At 41.8% G+C, this 16,292-nt stretch overlaps 1 protein-coding gene across 1 annotated transcript; it reads right to left on the reverse strand.

The window, feature by feature from the left end:
* Positions 1-13,442: 13,442 nt before the first annotated feature.
* Positions 13,443-15,535, reverse strand: Gm4737 (predicted gene 4737). The gene has a single exon (NM_001304528.1). The coding sequence runs from the start codon at positions 15,468-15,470 to the stop codon at positions 14,172-14,174; it is 1,299 nt and encodes a 432-aa protein (NP_001291457.1). The 5' UTR covers positions 15,471-15,535; the 3' UTR covers positions 13,443-14,171.
* Positions 15,536-16,292: the final 757 nt, after the last annotated feature.

Here is a 16,292-nt window from a genome sequence, read left to right on the forward strand (position 1 = left end):
TGACAAGCTAAAGTTCCTACTGTGTGACCTCAGAGACATTGCAAGCTGTTTTCTCATCCTTTATGAATGTTAATTGTGTCAATAAAATCCTTATGCGATTCTTTTTAACATTTCAAGTCTTCATAATGAGAGTTTGTTTTAAAGAAATTTTCATAGACTAAGAGTGAATAATGTTTAATGTGGTGTCAAAATTGGCATTTCTGTCATGCATTAAAGAAAATAATGCAAAGTTATGACTCCCTGTGCTGTGGCCATCCAACATTTTAAAGAATACAGAGAAGTTTTCACTAATCTCTGGGGAATGAATTCCTTCCATGGTGATACAATGGGTTCTACTGTATTTGCTTTCTGATTTTAAGTGTGATATTGTTGCTAGTATCTACATGGTTACAAACAGCATTATTTTTTCTTCAATACTGATGTGCTTTCCTGGGATTCTTCTTCTTCAAGAAGTCAGAGTTAGGGAGTTCTGAGAGGGGACAAGGACATTTACTTGGTAACTCAGTAAGATCCTGCATTGGTAACCAAAGCCCTATGAGGGCCCTGGAGGAAAGCATGAAACGAAGGATACATGGCAATGCGCTCCTGTGTTGTTACCCATGTTACTCACTGAAGTGGACCCATGTTACTTACTGAAGTAGAGAGGAGCCTTCCTCCCAACACTCCAGGCTTAAAACTGAATTCGACTTGTCAACATGTCTGGATTTATTGTCACAAAACTGGACCCTTGTGCCACCATTTGTAGTTCTGTGAACTCCAGTAGGTTATGCCTTCACTCTTCTGTGCTGTCTTATCTGGAGTTGGAATTTCCAGGGTCTTTTAAACTGGAACAAGAATTCCCTTTGGTTTTTAGAGGTGTTAAATTGACTCGACCCAAAGCCTGATGCAGTGGCCATGAAAATAATGCTTGACTATTCTCAATAAAGGATGGATTTTAAATTATTTTGAGGTGTCCTTTAGGGCCACTTATGTCATATTTAGAGACATGGATGTATGTAATATTATAATAATCTATAAAGCATGATTGTTCATAATGTATCCATAAAAATGTTTCTGACATTGAGTATGTTTTAGTTTCTTTCTCTAATTTTGTGGACCAGGAAATGGACCTAGAGAAGGTCAAACTGATGCAGGGTGATTCATCAGGGCTAGACACTCTTGTATCACATGCATCACTATGATGCTGTTTCTGCCGCCACAATATCAATTTATATGCTGTCCTAGTTAGGGTTATTACTAGTCCTAGTTAGGTCACTGGGCGTGGTGGTGCACACCTTTAATCCCAGCACTTGGGAGGCAGAGGCAGGCAGATTTCTGAGTTCGAGGCCAGCCTGGTCTACAAAGTGAGATCCAGGACAGCCAGCGCTACACAGAAAAACCCTGTCTCAAAAAACAAAAAACCAAAAAACCAAAAAAAAAAAAAAAAAAAAAAAAACCAACCAACCAAACAAACAAAAAACAAAGCAACTTGGGTAGGAAAAGGTGTGTTTGGCTACATTTCCACATTGTAGTTCATCCCTAGAGGCAGTCAGGACAGGAACTTAAACAGGGCTGAAACTTGAAGTCTGGAGGTGATTCAGAGGCCATGGAAGGGTGTAGCTTTCTGGCTTGCTCCCCATAGCCTGCTTAGCCTGCAGGCTATGAACTGAAGACCACCAGCTCAGGGATAGCACTACCAAAATTTAGTAGCACTCAAATCACTGGTTATGAAAACACCATATACTGGATCTTATGGAGGCATTTTCTCAGTTGAAGTTTCATCTTTTTCAGATGACTATAGCTTTTGTCAAGTTGATATAAAACTAGCCAAGGCATGTATATACATGGCCACGGTGCCCTACAAATCTGAAGGTTAAAAAGCTTGAGTGTTTTCGGTGCTTAGTCTGATAAAATAACTGAGCCTGGAATGTGTTCAAAATCACAGAACAAAAGGGAACACACAGTCTGAATGACAGTAAATTTTTGGAAACGCTGAGAGCTGACCTGGAAGCTAACCACTTCGGCGCCATATACTTCTCCATATTGCCTGCAGTGGTCTGACTGACTCCATCCTAAATAGCTCTACCGGATGGTGGCAACTAAGAGTCTAGACATAATGGATGAGATCAAAATAGATTTGAGGGGCTTCCAAGTTTAGCATCTACTAACCTTTTCCTAGACATCTCTTTTTCATGTTGGGCTCACTGCCAACATTTTAAAACACATAATATGTGGCACACATTATTAAACACTCACTCACTAGAGGACTGCAGGAGACTTTAATTGAGGTATTTTGTAATAGTGGCTTCCAAGACCAGGCTGAACAATTGTGTTGGGCTGCCTGGCTATACCACCAGGCAAGTTCCTCAAGAGAACTTTCCTTCAGGAAAATACGATTCCTTCAGTTTCCTACCTGGAGACCTTATGTCAGTCAACCTGTGGTGAGACTTAAGCCTGTCTGTTTCATAAAGGTGTCTCAAATGTTTTGATATGGAATCATCCAGTAATTCAAGGAGGGAGTTGTTGAAAGAGTATAGAATAAACTACTACCAAAGGCATATATAAGGGCTTCAATACTGAGAGTGTCTCCCTATGGAACAGGTTTGGCGATATGGAAAGAGTGCTTACCATCTTCACTGCAGTCTGCCCTTCATAAGTAACTTCTCCCTCTAGTCAAACTTCATTGTATCCCCATCAGAATCCAAGTTTTCACTCTGAGCCCATTTCCTTAGCATTCCACACTCCCCACAATGGGAATTTGGACCCTCACGCAAGTCCCACAGGAATAACACTTCCACGTGTAATAGATTTAGTTCAATCCTAGGCTGCTAAAAGACCATTTTTTCTGTGTTTTTTCCACCTGAGTGGAAATTATAGACTGACTAGTCTTCAGTGATCCTCTTAAACAGTAGCACTATATATGATAGAAATCTAATAAATACTAAACACAGCTTCGTTGTTATCAATATGGCGCTGTCTAGGCTCTAGCCACAAAAGAACTGGGGAAAAAAAACCTCACATCACTGAGAATGTAGATTCACTTTGCCAGGGAATTTCAAGGCTTAATTCTTGAGCAAGATTCCCATGAGATCAAATGTCTAACTCAATGGACCATATAACACATATGGTATAACTTCAGGAGAAGAGCAGGTGGTCCCTGGGCTTTCTTCAAGTCTTTCTTCAAGTCTTTCTTCATTCTCAGAGGGGCTCATCCAGTGGCTATTAAACAAATAACAGATGCTTCTCTGGGAAGCAAATTAGACCAAAAAGCTGTATACTAGACATCAGCTCTTAAATCAACTGGGATACTTTGGGAAGCATGCAATTTCTTGAGGCAGATTCACCAACAACTGCTTTGAGTTAATTTGGGGATTTATAAAACTGGAATACCAGAGGGGGAAGCAATGGCCATGTCCACTCATTCGGGCACCCCAAAAACTCAAGACTATGGACAAGAGTTACTAACCTGAGGGGCAACACTGCTTCTCATTGGAGTTCTAGTGAAGTCCAAGGGAACTTTGTTCCCTCTTGGCTAGGGTTAAGGCAAGAGTGAGCAGATAGCACATCAGGAGGGAATCTACTACACCATTCTGAGTCTAGGAGTAATTCTATGGAGTATTGTCTCATGAGGAGAGAAAGAGAAAACTCAGATTTGTAGCAAATTCTCTATCTGCTTTAGGAAGAGGTGAGATTCTGCATACATGTTGGGATTGTTCTCTCAGATTTATCTCTTGACCTATTCCTTGTGCGCATGCTTTCGTCCATGGAGAGGAGAGCAATAGCATGACAATAGCATGGTGTTCAGTATGTACTACTGAAATATGGAAATAGTATGTAAACCCACATCAGGTTGAGGCTGAAATGTTAGACACTGATGTTTTGATTGTCTGGGCATTGTGTAAGTAGAGAAACTTCATCTGTACCTACTTTAAAGTAACATTCTGTTCTCTTCAAATTCTCAGCACCCCCAGATTCCTGGAACTCTTTTGTTCTTGCATTCTAACAGACTTATACCATCTATATAATCTTGTCAGCATTCTGGTCCAGCAGCTCTTCTCTCTTCTGCATAGAGAGTTCACAACATGCATTAGACAAGGGTACATTCCTTTGGGAAAACAGAATGTCTCCTTGCCTTACAGAGATGGTTCTTTTTTTACTTAATCATTTTACTGATTTTTCTTCTTAGATTTCATTTGTTATATCTTCAGAAGAGAGAGAGGAGGCAAAAATAGGAGGGAGGGAGGGAGAGAGGGAGGGAGGGAGGAGGAGGGAAGGAGGAAGGGAGGGGGAGAGAGAGGGAGAGAGAGAGAGAGAAAGAAAGAGAGAGAGAGAGAGAAAGAGAGAAAGAGAGAAAGAAAGAAAGAAAGAAAGAAAGAAAGAAAGAAAGAAAGAAAGAAAGAAAGAAAGAAGGAAAGAAAGAAAGAAAGAAAGAAAATAACATTATGGCATCTATTTGTTAACAATTGTCTTATTCACAGTTATTTCAATAAAACCCCTGTATGCTCACAACTTCATTTGCTATCTGATTAATGCAAAGATCATATGATGGTGAGAAAGTATCCTAGAGTTTTCCAGATCCTAATATAGGTGTAGACTATGTTCTTCAAGGGAATTTATGCCAAAATAACTCCAGTGAAAGTAAGGGAGGCCAGAGTCCATGGGAAAGCATTGAGATACCCATCGCATACTGTAGCAAGGGCAGCTGGCAGTATTGAGAAAGAAGCAATAACAAGGAGAAACCATGCTGAGGGGTAGCACTGGTACTATGTAGAGGTGACAAATGGCCCGATGCACCCAGTGGAGATGCACTGATGGGTCTGTGAGCTGACTGATGAAGGGCTCCTTCTCCTGGTTCACAACAACTGGAGGGCTTGGTATCCAACACCCATGAAAGGGCATAGAGTAGAAGCATAAGAAAATGGCACACATTTGTATCTTGAAATTGGAGATGCATTCTAAGAGCTGAGAGATTGGAGTGGAACTGGTGATTCTGTAAAGGGAAAGGCAGTTAGAATAAATGCAGATCGTTTCCTTAGTGTTACCACTTTCCCCCCGTAATTTGATTTCATGCTATAAAGTAACAAAAATCCCAAAGTGAAGGGATATGGTCCGGAAACACATAAACCACTTATGACAGAGAAAGGTCAGGATCAGCATGCAATTTAATCTAACATAGAAATTATTCAGGTTTTCCTAGCAAAATGCAGGCAGAAATTGGCTGATTGTAATCTGAATTCTTTCAGAACTACTCAGAAGTCTGTGTTTAGAAGCCATATATATTATGCCCATCCACTATCTAGTTCAGTGTGCTCCTAAATAGAGGATCTGGTACATGCGTGCTCTATGTGGTTCATTACACCATGATCCTGGCCTCCAGACTTAGAGCATTTTAGAATTAGATGGATTTAATGTAGTATTTGTGTTGCAAAAAAGTATATCACCTGGCATAGGCTCCTAGTATTGGCTTATTCTCCTTGGTGGAATGAATAGAGGAATGAAGAGTGGAAAGGTGGATGAGACTAATATATTTTAAAACTTGATTAAAAAAAACCTTTAAATTATATAACACAGAATTAGCTGCTAGAAAAATATTGCATATATTATATATTACAATGTGTACATATTACATATATATTACATATTACATTTCTATATAATAGTCTTCATTCAGCATCACATAACATTAAGAATATTAAATTGTAAATCAACAGATATGCACCTGAACATCACTACACACCTCTAGATGTGTTTTTTAAATCTCTTTCCAATTCAAATTTCTCAACCATATAATCAGAAGATTGACTTGACTGCCTCTTCTAGCTTTGGTTCTATGATTTTATCCATGTTTTATTGTCCTGAGTAGATTAGAGCAATGGTCTTTAAACTTCTTTTTTTTTGTTAATTGTGTGCTAATTTTTTATTGGATGTTTTCTTTACTTACATTTAAAATGTTATCTTCTCCTGGTTCTCCCCCTAGAAATCCCCACTCTCTTTCCATCCCCCATTGCTTCTATGAGGGTGTTCCCCCACCCATCCACTCCTGCCTCCCCACCCTGGCATTCCCACACCCTGGGGCATCGAGCCTTCACAGAACCAAGGACCTCCCCTCCCATAGATGCCTGACAAAGCCATCCTCTGCTACATATGCGGCTGGAGCATGGGTCCCTCCATGTGTACTCTTTGGTTGGTGATTAAGTCTCTGGGAGCTCTGGGGAGGACTCTAGTTGATTTATATTGTTGTTCTTCCTATGGGGTTGCAAACCCCTTCAGCTCCTTCAGTCCTTTCTCTAACTCCTTCATTGGGTACCCTGTGCTCAGTCCAATGGCTGACTGAGAGCATCCGCCTCTGTATTTGTCAGGCTCTGGCAGAGCCTCTCAGGAGACAGCTATATCAGGCTCTTGTCAGCAAACACTTGTTGGCATCCACAATAGTGTCTGGGTTTAGTGTCTGTATATGGGATGGATCCCCAGGTGGGGCAGTCTCTGGATGGTCGTTCCTTCAGTCTCTGCTCCACACTTTGTCTCCATATTTCCTCCCTTGAGTATTTTGTTCCTCTAAACTTCTTAAACCTAAGTTTTACAATTCATGACTTTTAGACTAACTTTAGTATAAAAAGCCAATGAAGGCAGGAATTCTGGGCCGAAGCTAGGTATGAGATAGATTTTGCAATTGTCAGGTATGTTCATTACTGTTCTACTGGCCTCCTGAGTACTCCCTGCTCACCAGGTTAGAAACTACTGTGCTAGTAATGGAGAGTGGGTACTAAAAGCTCAAGCTAAACTAGGTACATTTGAGGTCATTTGTTAAAGGCCAAGTATTGACTGACTCCTCAACTGGGATAGTAGTGAACACAGTTAGCTCAGGAGCCAGCTACAATTCTTTCTGAACATCAGAGAGATGCTCTGGGGGAGGGATGAGGAAGCAGACTCCACAAAACACCATTTTTCTTTTCTCTATGATTTAAAACCCAAAATCTGTTTTAAAAAATTGTCAACTTCCATGCTCCTTAAAAATGTAGACCTAAAGAGTAGAGCATCCCTTGGGGAAGACTGGAGAAAGAAACTTAAATCAGACTCAGTGAAAGAAAATGCATTTTAAACTTTATCATGGAGCATGGTACTGTGTCACATCAATAACAAGTGCCCATGGGTATGATTTAAATGATGGCTTAGACTTTCTCCCCATTGCCCTCTGTCCCCTCATTTAAAATAAGTGGCAAGTAAGGTTGACTCAGAAATGTCATCTAGGCCATCCCATTCTTCTTCCAGCCAATTCAGACACAAAATAATGTTTATGTTTTATTTTGGTCACCTTTTGTTAGGATCCTAAGTGCAATCCATCACGTCCTCTAAAAATATTAGCAGTTCTTTGTGACCTAGAAGATGACAGTGAGTTCTAAATTGACTTGCTGACAGAGGTAAGTGATAGCCAATGCCACTTTCCAGCTATTTTAGGGAGAGCCTGCACATGACATAACCCTGACGGATGATGGTAACGCACACAATGGGAGAAAAGAGAAAAAAAAAAAGAAGCAAGGAGAAAAACGTAATCATGTTATTTCCCCATTTCCCTCTCCACCTGCTGCTGGGAGAGAGCATGGCATGTCAGAGAGACCTTGACTGAGTTTATAATTGTTCCTTTATTTAGCATAGCCCAAGGCTGTGTTATCAAGGACTCTGCAGGCAGACTTGTTGAAACAGCTCCTGAGAGTACAGGATAAAGAATGGGAAAGGCAAACCTCCAGAATGATGCCTTTCCCCACTATGGGACTTACCTCCCCTTTCCTCTTAACTACCTGCCATTTAGTCCACCTTACTTTGTACTTTGTTTAGGGTAAAGACCATATTCCTTTAGATTTTAGAGATACATTTACCCTTAATGGCATTTTTAAATTAAAGATTTCTCTGTCAATTTTACAGTAACTTTTGTTAGTTCATCCAAAATGAATTCACGTTATCCCTTGAGAATCTATGAGGCTCTATATACTAAGTACTATTAAATTCTAGGGATTAAAAAAAAAGATCAATTTCTTCCTTCAGGAAGCATAATTTGAGTTTCCAGATTAAAATCACAATTTATGCTGCCACTTCCCTAAACTAGCATAAATCCTAGATGCCTTCTAAAATCTTATATCCTATACCCATTCTAACCAGAGCTCTCACTGTTCATCAAAGTGTCTTTTTTGCAGCAGAAGGAGACCTTTGCAGACATCCACAGCTGGCCAAATTGTAGATCACAGCTAGTGGTAGGTGGCCAGTCGCAACTGATATGACATAACCACCACACCAGAGGCTCAAGGACTGTCAAAGAGGGACAGAAAGATTGTAAGAGGCAGAGCACCTGGATGTCTGCTGTGAGATAGTATCTTCTAGATAGGACAGGAAAGCTGGACCCAGGAAATCTCAGCAGCACATTTGCTTAAACAAGACCTGAAAAATGACTTCACCAGTTGATGTGCCAACAGGAATGAGCAAAGTCTCAAAGGCCTCACCCGTAGATGGAGAGCTATGGCAAGTAATGGTTGGTGAAGAAGGAACGTTTTATCTCTCTATCTTCTGATATTTCCATTATAAGAGTCTTATGTAACCATCTGATGGTTGTTGGATGGGCTTTCTATTTATTCTCTGTTTTTTTTTTTTCTTTTCACTTTCTAGCTTCTGCTTAAAAATCTTCAAGTTCTTTTGACTTTGTCCAGTCCACTAAAGGGCCATCAAAATCTTCTTTGCTATTAGGGAACTTTTATGGTTTTATTAGCATATTAATTATACATAGTAATAGGTCTCATTACAACATGTTATGAATCCATATTGTATATTTCCATCCTATCCACCCCTCCTTGGCTACTCTCTCTTGTCTCCTTCCCCTCCTCCTGCTAATTTTCAACTCTTCAAAACTAGTTGCCCATCAACTCTCTTGGGCTGTGTTGTTTAACAGCAACATGGTGTACACGTCACAGAAGAAAATATGTCTCCCTCCTCCAAAAGCCGTTAGCTGTTTACACATTCTTAGGGAAGTAGTGCCTTGTGAATTCCTCTTTCCTCCTTCACTGGGTTTTAACAGGCCCAGTTTTGGGCAGTAATCACAGTTCTTGAGTGCTATGAGTTCAAGACTACGATCACGTCATACTTAAAGAGTGTTGTCTCACCCCATACCATCCTTTAGCTTTTATAGCCTCTCTGCAATCTCTCCTGCAATGTTCCCTGGATTTTGGAAGGGGTGATTTAGAGATCTCATTTCTGGCTGAGCATTAAACAGCCACTTGTTGTCAGTGGAAGTATGATCCGTTATATGTGTCTGCAGTTACCGCTGCCTACTGTGAGAAGCAGAGGCTCTGACCAACTCAGACAGCAGGGTGCTTTCATTTTTAGTACTTCCTCTTGATCCTTTCTTAGACATTCCATATGTCTGCTTATGTTATCAGTGTGTTGTTAGTGTAACTTTTTCCATCACAGCTTTGAGGGTATTGATCATAGCTATTTTAAGTTTCTGGTATGGCAATTTCAGAAATCTCTGCCATATGTGAGTCTGGTTCTGTGTGGTTTGGATTTTATATTATATTATTTATGTATCTTTTGGCTTGCTTTGCTAACTTTTGTTGGAAGCTGAATGTCATGGGTAGAAAAGAGGAAGTGAAGGAAATGCCTTGAAGTTCTGTTTGGTTACAAATTAGACTGTAGTTACCATTTGCTGTAGCTGTAGGTGTCAATAGCCAATTTTATTTCTGTATTCTTTGTTTTTTGCTCGTTTGTTCATGCTTTTGCTTTCTTTCCCATTTTTTTTTTTTTTTGATTTTCCTAGAGTTCTTTTCTCTGGCAGAATCCAAGACTGGTACTGCCTTCACTCATTGTCCTTGATGTTATCCCCGAGCCCATCTATCTGGTGTGAAGTTTGTTAGTAGAAAGCATTCTATAATCCTGTGATTAACTTTCAGTGTTTTCGTGATCTTATCTTCATGTTCTATAGCCTTCCCAAGGGCATTTCTTGTCCTTCCTTCTGCTACAAACATGAAGCTGGATGATGAGAGGGATCTTGATGTCTTGTTCTGAGACCAGCAACCTTTTTCTGTAAAAGGCCAAAGAGAAAATGTTTTAAGCTTTGTGGACAATATGGTTCCCATCACGCCCACTTAGGCCAGTTACTGTAGAATGAAAATAACAATAAGCAATATGTAAACAAATCCGCATTGCTGTGTACTAATAAAACTTTAATAGTCAAGGAGTGGACCACAGTGAGGTAATACTTTGCCCCACTAAAATGACTATAGTTAAAAAGGTAGAAATCAAGAAATACTGGCATTGGTTTGGAGTGGTGGAAACAACTTATCATTCCTTGCCACATAGTGTGATAAGTGCCAGCCACATTATGAAGGTTTTAGTTCAATAAATCCTTAAACATAAACTTACCACATACTCACAACCTCAAGTCTTATAGCCACTAAACGGAAACAAAAGCATCATCTACTGCAAATTTACAAGTGAATTGCTCATAACTGTCTGAAATGTGCCATCACATGTCCACTCACTTTTAAAGGAATAAGCAACATGTGATATATACACATATTAGGATATTACTTAGCAGTTAAAAATTGGGAAAAATATACGCACATTTCAACAAAGGGCATTGAAATCATTATGGTAAAGAAGAGAAGTCAGCCATAAAAGATCAATAATTCTATGACTCTCATTATAGAACAACTTAGAGGATCAAGAATAGACAAAAAGATCCTTAAAACACACTCAACAGGGGTAAACTGCACCTTCTCCCCTGTGCCCATTTTCTGGTCTACAACTCTACCTGCATCCCCAGAGGCCTGTCTGTATGAGAGACAACTAGGTAAGACCCTGTCCCAAGCCCTTGGCAGTCAATTTCCATTAAAACACACTCAGTCTTAAACTTCACCCTACCCCCTGGAGTCCATTTTCTGGCCCACAACTCAACCTGCTTTCTCAGAGGCCACTCTTGCACTAGGGTCCCCAGGTAAATCAAAATGTATTGAAGATTACATCTTACAGCCACCAGAATGGCTAAGATCAAAAACTCAAGTGATGACAGCTCATGCTGATGAGGATGTAGAGCAAGGGGAACACTCTTCCATTGCCGGCAGGAGTGCAAACTTGCACAACCACTTTGGAAATAAATTTGGTGTTTTCTCATAAAATTGGGAATAGATCTACCTTAAGACTCAGCTATACCACACCTGGGCATACACCCAAGAGAAGCTCCACCATACTACCAGGACACTTGCTCAACTACGTTCATAGCAACTTTATTCATATTAGCCAGAAACTGGAAACTATCTAAATGTCCCTCAACTGACGAATGGATAAAAAACAAATAATAAGGTGGTACAGTTAGTTACACAATGGAGTATTACACAGCCACGAAAAACATTTGCAGGCAAATGAATGGAACTAGGGGAAAGAAATCATCCTGAGTGAGGTAACTGAGACCTAGAAAGACAAAAATATTATATATTAATATATAAATATGTTATATATTCAGTAATAAGTGAGTATTAGTCAGAAAGAACAGGATAATCTTGCAGCAAACTACAGACCCAAAGAAACTAAGAAACAATGATGGGCTAGAGGTGAACTCTTGAATCTCACTGAGAAGGAGGAATAGCTTAGACATCAGGGGTAGATGGAGGGAGGGTACTGGTTGGGGTTGGGGCTGGGAATAGGAACAGGAGGGATGAAGTGGAGGGAGAAGAGAGGGAGAGAGTAGTGGGAGAGACAACTGGATTGGGGATGGCATCTCTAGGATAATGGAAACTCCTAGCTATCAATGAGGATGACCCTACCTAAGAATCCCAGCAGATGGGGATAGAGAGCCTGAATCAGCCAACTACTGTAACCAGGGAAGACTTCCATTGGAGGGATTGGGACACCAACCTGGCCAACAAAACTTTATAGCCACAATTTGTCCTGTCTAAAAGATGTGCAAGGGTAAAGAAGGAACAGAATATGAGGGACAGGCCAAGCAATGACTGTCCAAGCTTGAGTCACATGCCAAGAGAGGGATCACACCCCCAACACTATCAATGATATTCTGCTATATTTTGGACAGGATCCTAGTATAACTGTCATCAGAGAGGCTTCTCCAGGCAACTGATGGAAGCTGATGCAACCTACTGATGGAACCAATTGATGGAAACCTACAGACAAGCATTACATGGAGCTTGTGGAATCCTGTGGAAGAGGAGAAGAAGGATTGAAGGAGCCAGAGGGCTCAAGGATGTCCCAAGAGAGCCTACAGAATCAACTAACATGGGCCCATAGTGGCTCATAGAGGCTGAACTGCCAACCAGAGAGCATGCAGGTAAGGGACCTAGGTCCCCTGCACATAAGTAATAGTTGTGCATCTGGGTCTTCATGTGGGACTCCTACTTGGGAACAGGGGCTGTTGCTGACTGTGTTGTATGGCTTTGGATACCTTTCCTTCATTGGGCTGCCTTGTCTAGCCTCAGTAGAAGAAATCCTATATGATATGCCTACATGACAAGTCCTGCCCTTCTCTGATTAGAAAGTGGGGGAAAGATGGAGAGGCAAGGTAAGAGGAAGGACTGGGAGGTGTGAGGGGACACAGGGAGGGGGAGCTGTGATGAGGATGTAAAATAAATAATTAATAAAAAACCCCTGAAAGAATAGAAAAACATAAACACTTCAATTACATTAGTGTCTTGCCTAGAGCTAGCGGTGGGAATGGGTTTAACTATAAATGGATGTGAAGGGCCCTCAATGGGTGATAAAAATGATCCGAACAATTATGTGGAAAATAATACAACTCAATGAATTTACCGAACATGATTGAATTATTCACGTACATGATGAATTTTATAGTGTATAAAACACATCTCAGTAAAATTGCTGTTGGTGATGGATATTTTATGAAAATAATAGATTCTCTACGGAAGAACAAGTGAAACAAAGAAGGAAAACAGTTCTATTGCAAAGCATTGGGCTTGCCCCAGATCTACTAAATTGGGCTTACCCCAGATCTACTAAAGAAGCCACTCTTGAATGTGATCTCCTCTCTTCTCCCTCTGTTTAAACCTTCGGTTTTATTTATTATTATTTTTTACTTGGATTTATTATTATTTGTTTTCCTGTTCATAAGAGAAAGCTTTTATTGACTATATTTCTTACAGGCATGTCTGATCTTTTGACATTGTTATCTATAAAGATCAAACCCGAGAGCTGCAGAGTTTAGTTACTAAAATATTCCAGAGAACATCTCATTGTGTTTCGAGTAAACTTTTGACATTGTTTTGGGCAATGCACATAGCTCTTTTGGGTCGATTGCAGGCCATAGGGAGTATATTGGACACATTTGAAAGTTGTATGTGTTTCTACTTACCAGAATTACACAAATTTCATAATCATCAAAGCATATGCTGATTTTCCTTGTGCCTTCGAGCCACAATTTATAAATTTGTTTTTTTTATTTTTTTTTATTTTTATTTTTTTTTTTTAGGCAGTAGAAACTGTATTTTATCCACCTTCCTTTGTTAACATTCTAAATAGCATATAAACATTATAAAACAAATTAATCTGTTTGTGACCTGGGCTTGTGACAGGAACCATCAACTATACAGAAGTGACAGGCCTTTTCCTCTTTGTTTTTCCAGCCCCTTTCAGTCTGTCACTTGTCCTTTCTTGGTTAATCTATCCTAACCCTTGTGAAATAGGGACCAAAAAAAGTACCAACTCAGTATCATGAGGTTTAAGAGACTGCCCAACAGTAAAAAGGCCCAGCTCTCGGGGGCCTTCAAACTCCAGGGGTTCCTGCTCTTTGGTGGAGCTCGTTCTTGGGTCCTGGACTGAGAAACCAATGGATCTGCAAACCAGGCACACAGATCTAAAGACCAAGTGAGGGTATCAATGATAAGGTGCATGGCTTGTGACCATCACTAGCAACATCCAGCCTCAGGACTTCCAAGACTTCTGAGATCATGTCCCCTGTGGATGCCTACCAGGTACCTCTCCATTCCCCCTCCACACCTGGAACAGTATGAGGGATACAGCAGAGGTCAAAGACAGAGTGACCAGCCCCAGAGGGTGTAAGGGGAGGGCTGTGTGGGAGAAGCACTGTCCAGGCTACTGCAAAGTTGGTGACATTTGCTCTTGGGAACGAGAGATAGGGCCCGGAACAAGGATGGCAGCTGGAAGGTGAAGGACAGCCCCAGCACTCAGTAGCGGTAGTGATCAGGCTTGAAGGGGCCGTTGATGGGCATGCCCAGGTACTGGGCCTGCTTCTCAGTCAGCTTGGTCAGCTTCACATTCAGCTTGCCCAGGTGGGCTTCAGCCACCGCCTCATCCAGCTTCTTAGGCAGGAAGTGAACCCCAACAGGGTATTTATCTGGGTGGGTCCACAGCTCAATCTGTGCCATCACCTGGTTTGTGAAGGAGTTGCTCATCACAAAGCTGGGGTGTCCCATAGCACAACCCAGGTTGACCAGACGGCCTTCAGCCAGCAAGATGATGCGGCGCCCATTCTTTAGCCAGTAGCGGTCCACCTGGGGCTTGATGTTCACTTTCTCCACCGCGTTCTCATTGAGCCACTTCACATCAATCTCCACATCGAAGTGTCCAATGTTACAGACAATGGCGTCATCCTTCATCTGCTCAAAGTGCCGGCCAAGGATGATATCCACACAGCCTGTGGTGGTGACAAAGATGTTGCCCTCCTTACAGGCTTCGTCCATAGTGGTTACCTCATAGCCCTCCATGGCAGCTTGCAGTGCATTGATGGGGTCGATCTCGGTGATGATGACTCGGGCCCCAAAACCCCTCAGGGCCTGGGCACAGCCCTTGCCCACATCACCATAGCCTGCCACCACCGCCACCTTGCCCGCAATCATCACATCTGTGGCCCGTTTGATGCCATCTATGAGGGACTCCCGGCAGCCATAGAGGTTGTCAAACTTGCTCTTGGTGACAGAATCGTTGACATTGATGGCAGGCACCTTCAGTATCCCATTGGACATCATCTTGTAGAGGTTGTGGACCCCAGTTGTGGTCTCCTCAGAAATACCTCGGATGCCTGACAGAAGCTGTGGGTATTTGGTGTGGATGAGGTTAGTAAGGTCACCACCATCATCCAGAATCATGTTGAGGGGTCCGTCCTTGAAGTGCAGCGTCTGCTCAATGCACCACAGGTACTCCTCATCTGTCTCGCCCTTCCAGGCAAACACTGGAATGCCAGCCTTGGCAATGGCAGCCGCTGCATGGTCCTGAGTAGAGAAGATGTTGCAGCTGGACCACCGCACCTCAGCACCCAGGGCCACGAGAGTCTCAATGAGAACAGCAGTCTCCACGGTCATGTGCAGGCAGCCAGCAATGCGAGCACCCTTCAGTGGCTTGGAGGCTGAGTACATCTCCCGCATGCGCATCAATCCTGGCATCTCATTCTCAGCTATATCCAGAGCCTTCCGTCCCCAGGCGGCCAGTCCGATGTCCGCGACTTTGTAGGGCAGTTTATCAGACATGCTGGCGGCGCTTCCGCTAGGACTGATGAACTCAGTGAAGGGGGCCGGGCGGCGCGGGGCAGGGCAAATTTGTTTTTTTTAAATATTCTAGGTAGTTGTTTTTTTTCCATTATAATTATTTGTTAAAAACTTTTTTTTTCCAAAGATTCAACTTAGAATGACTTGATCCTTTTGAAACTAAGACTTGCTTTGTGCCTGGCAAATGCTCCACTAGTGACAAGTTCAATAAGAAGGAATTAGTTTTATTTTATTTTATATGCCTATGGGAGTTTTGCCTGAACATAAGTCTATGCATTATACCTGTGGAGGCTGGAAGCTGATATCAGATCCCCTGGAACTGGAGTTACAGAGGGTTGTGAGCAACCTTGGGGGTGCTGAGAATTGAGCCCAGGTCCCTCAGAACAACAGCCAGCATGCCTAGCTGCTGTGCCATGTATGTGTTCAGCTCTTGTAGCTTTTCTTCATTTATCAGTTTCCTTCAGGAAGCAAGGAGCCATGTTCTTTGTTTGTTTGTTTGTTTTTGTGTTTTGTTTGTTTTGTTTGTTTTTTTGTTTTTTTGTTTTTTCGAGACAGGGTTTCTCTGTGTAGCCCTGGCTGTCCTGGAACTCACTTTGTAGACCAGGCTGGCCTCAAACTCAAAAATCTGCCATGCCTCTGCCCCCCGAGTGCTGAGATTTAAGGCATGTACCAATCTGCAGCTTTATTGTAGTGGATTTGCATGAAAGGCTACAACTACTCACCAGCCTTTCTAGCCTCCATCCTATCTCTGCCTAGACTTAAGGGACTGAACTCAAATAAATGGGCTTCTCCTGTCCCCTTGGA

The sequence above is a fragment of the Mus musculus genome, chromosome 16 (assembly GCF_000001635.26).
Source record: "Mus musculus strain C57BL/6J chromosome 16, GRCm38.p6 C57BL/6J".
Taxonomy (NCBI): domain Eukaryota; kingdom Metazoa; phylum Chordata; class Mammalia; order Rodentia; family Muridae; genus Mus; species Mus musculus.

Bases quoted from the DNA above. Each gene is read 5' to 3' on its own strand.
- Gm4737 (NM_001304528.1), bottom strand. From the start codon at position 15,470: ATGTCTGATAAACTGCCCTACAAAGTCGCGGACATCGGACTGGCCGCC.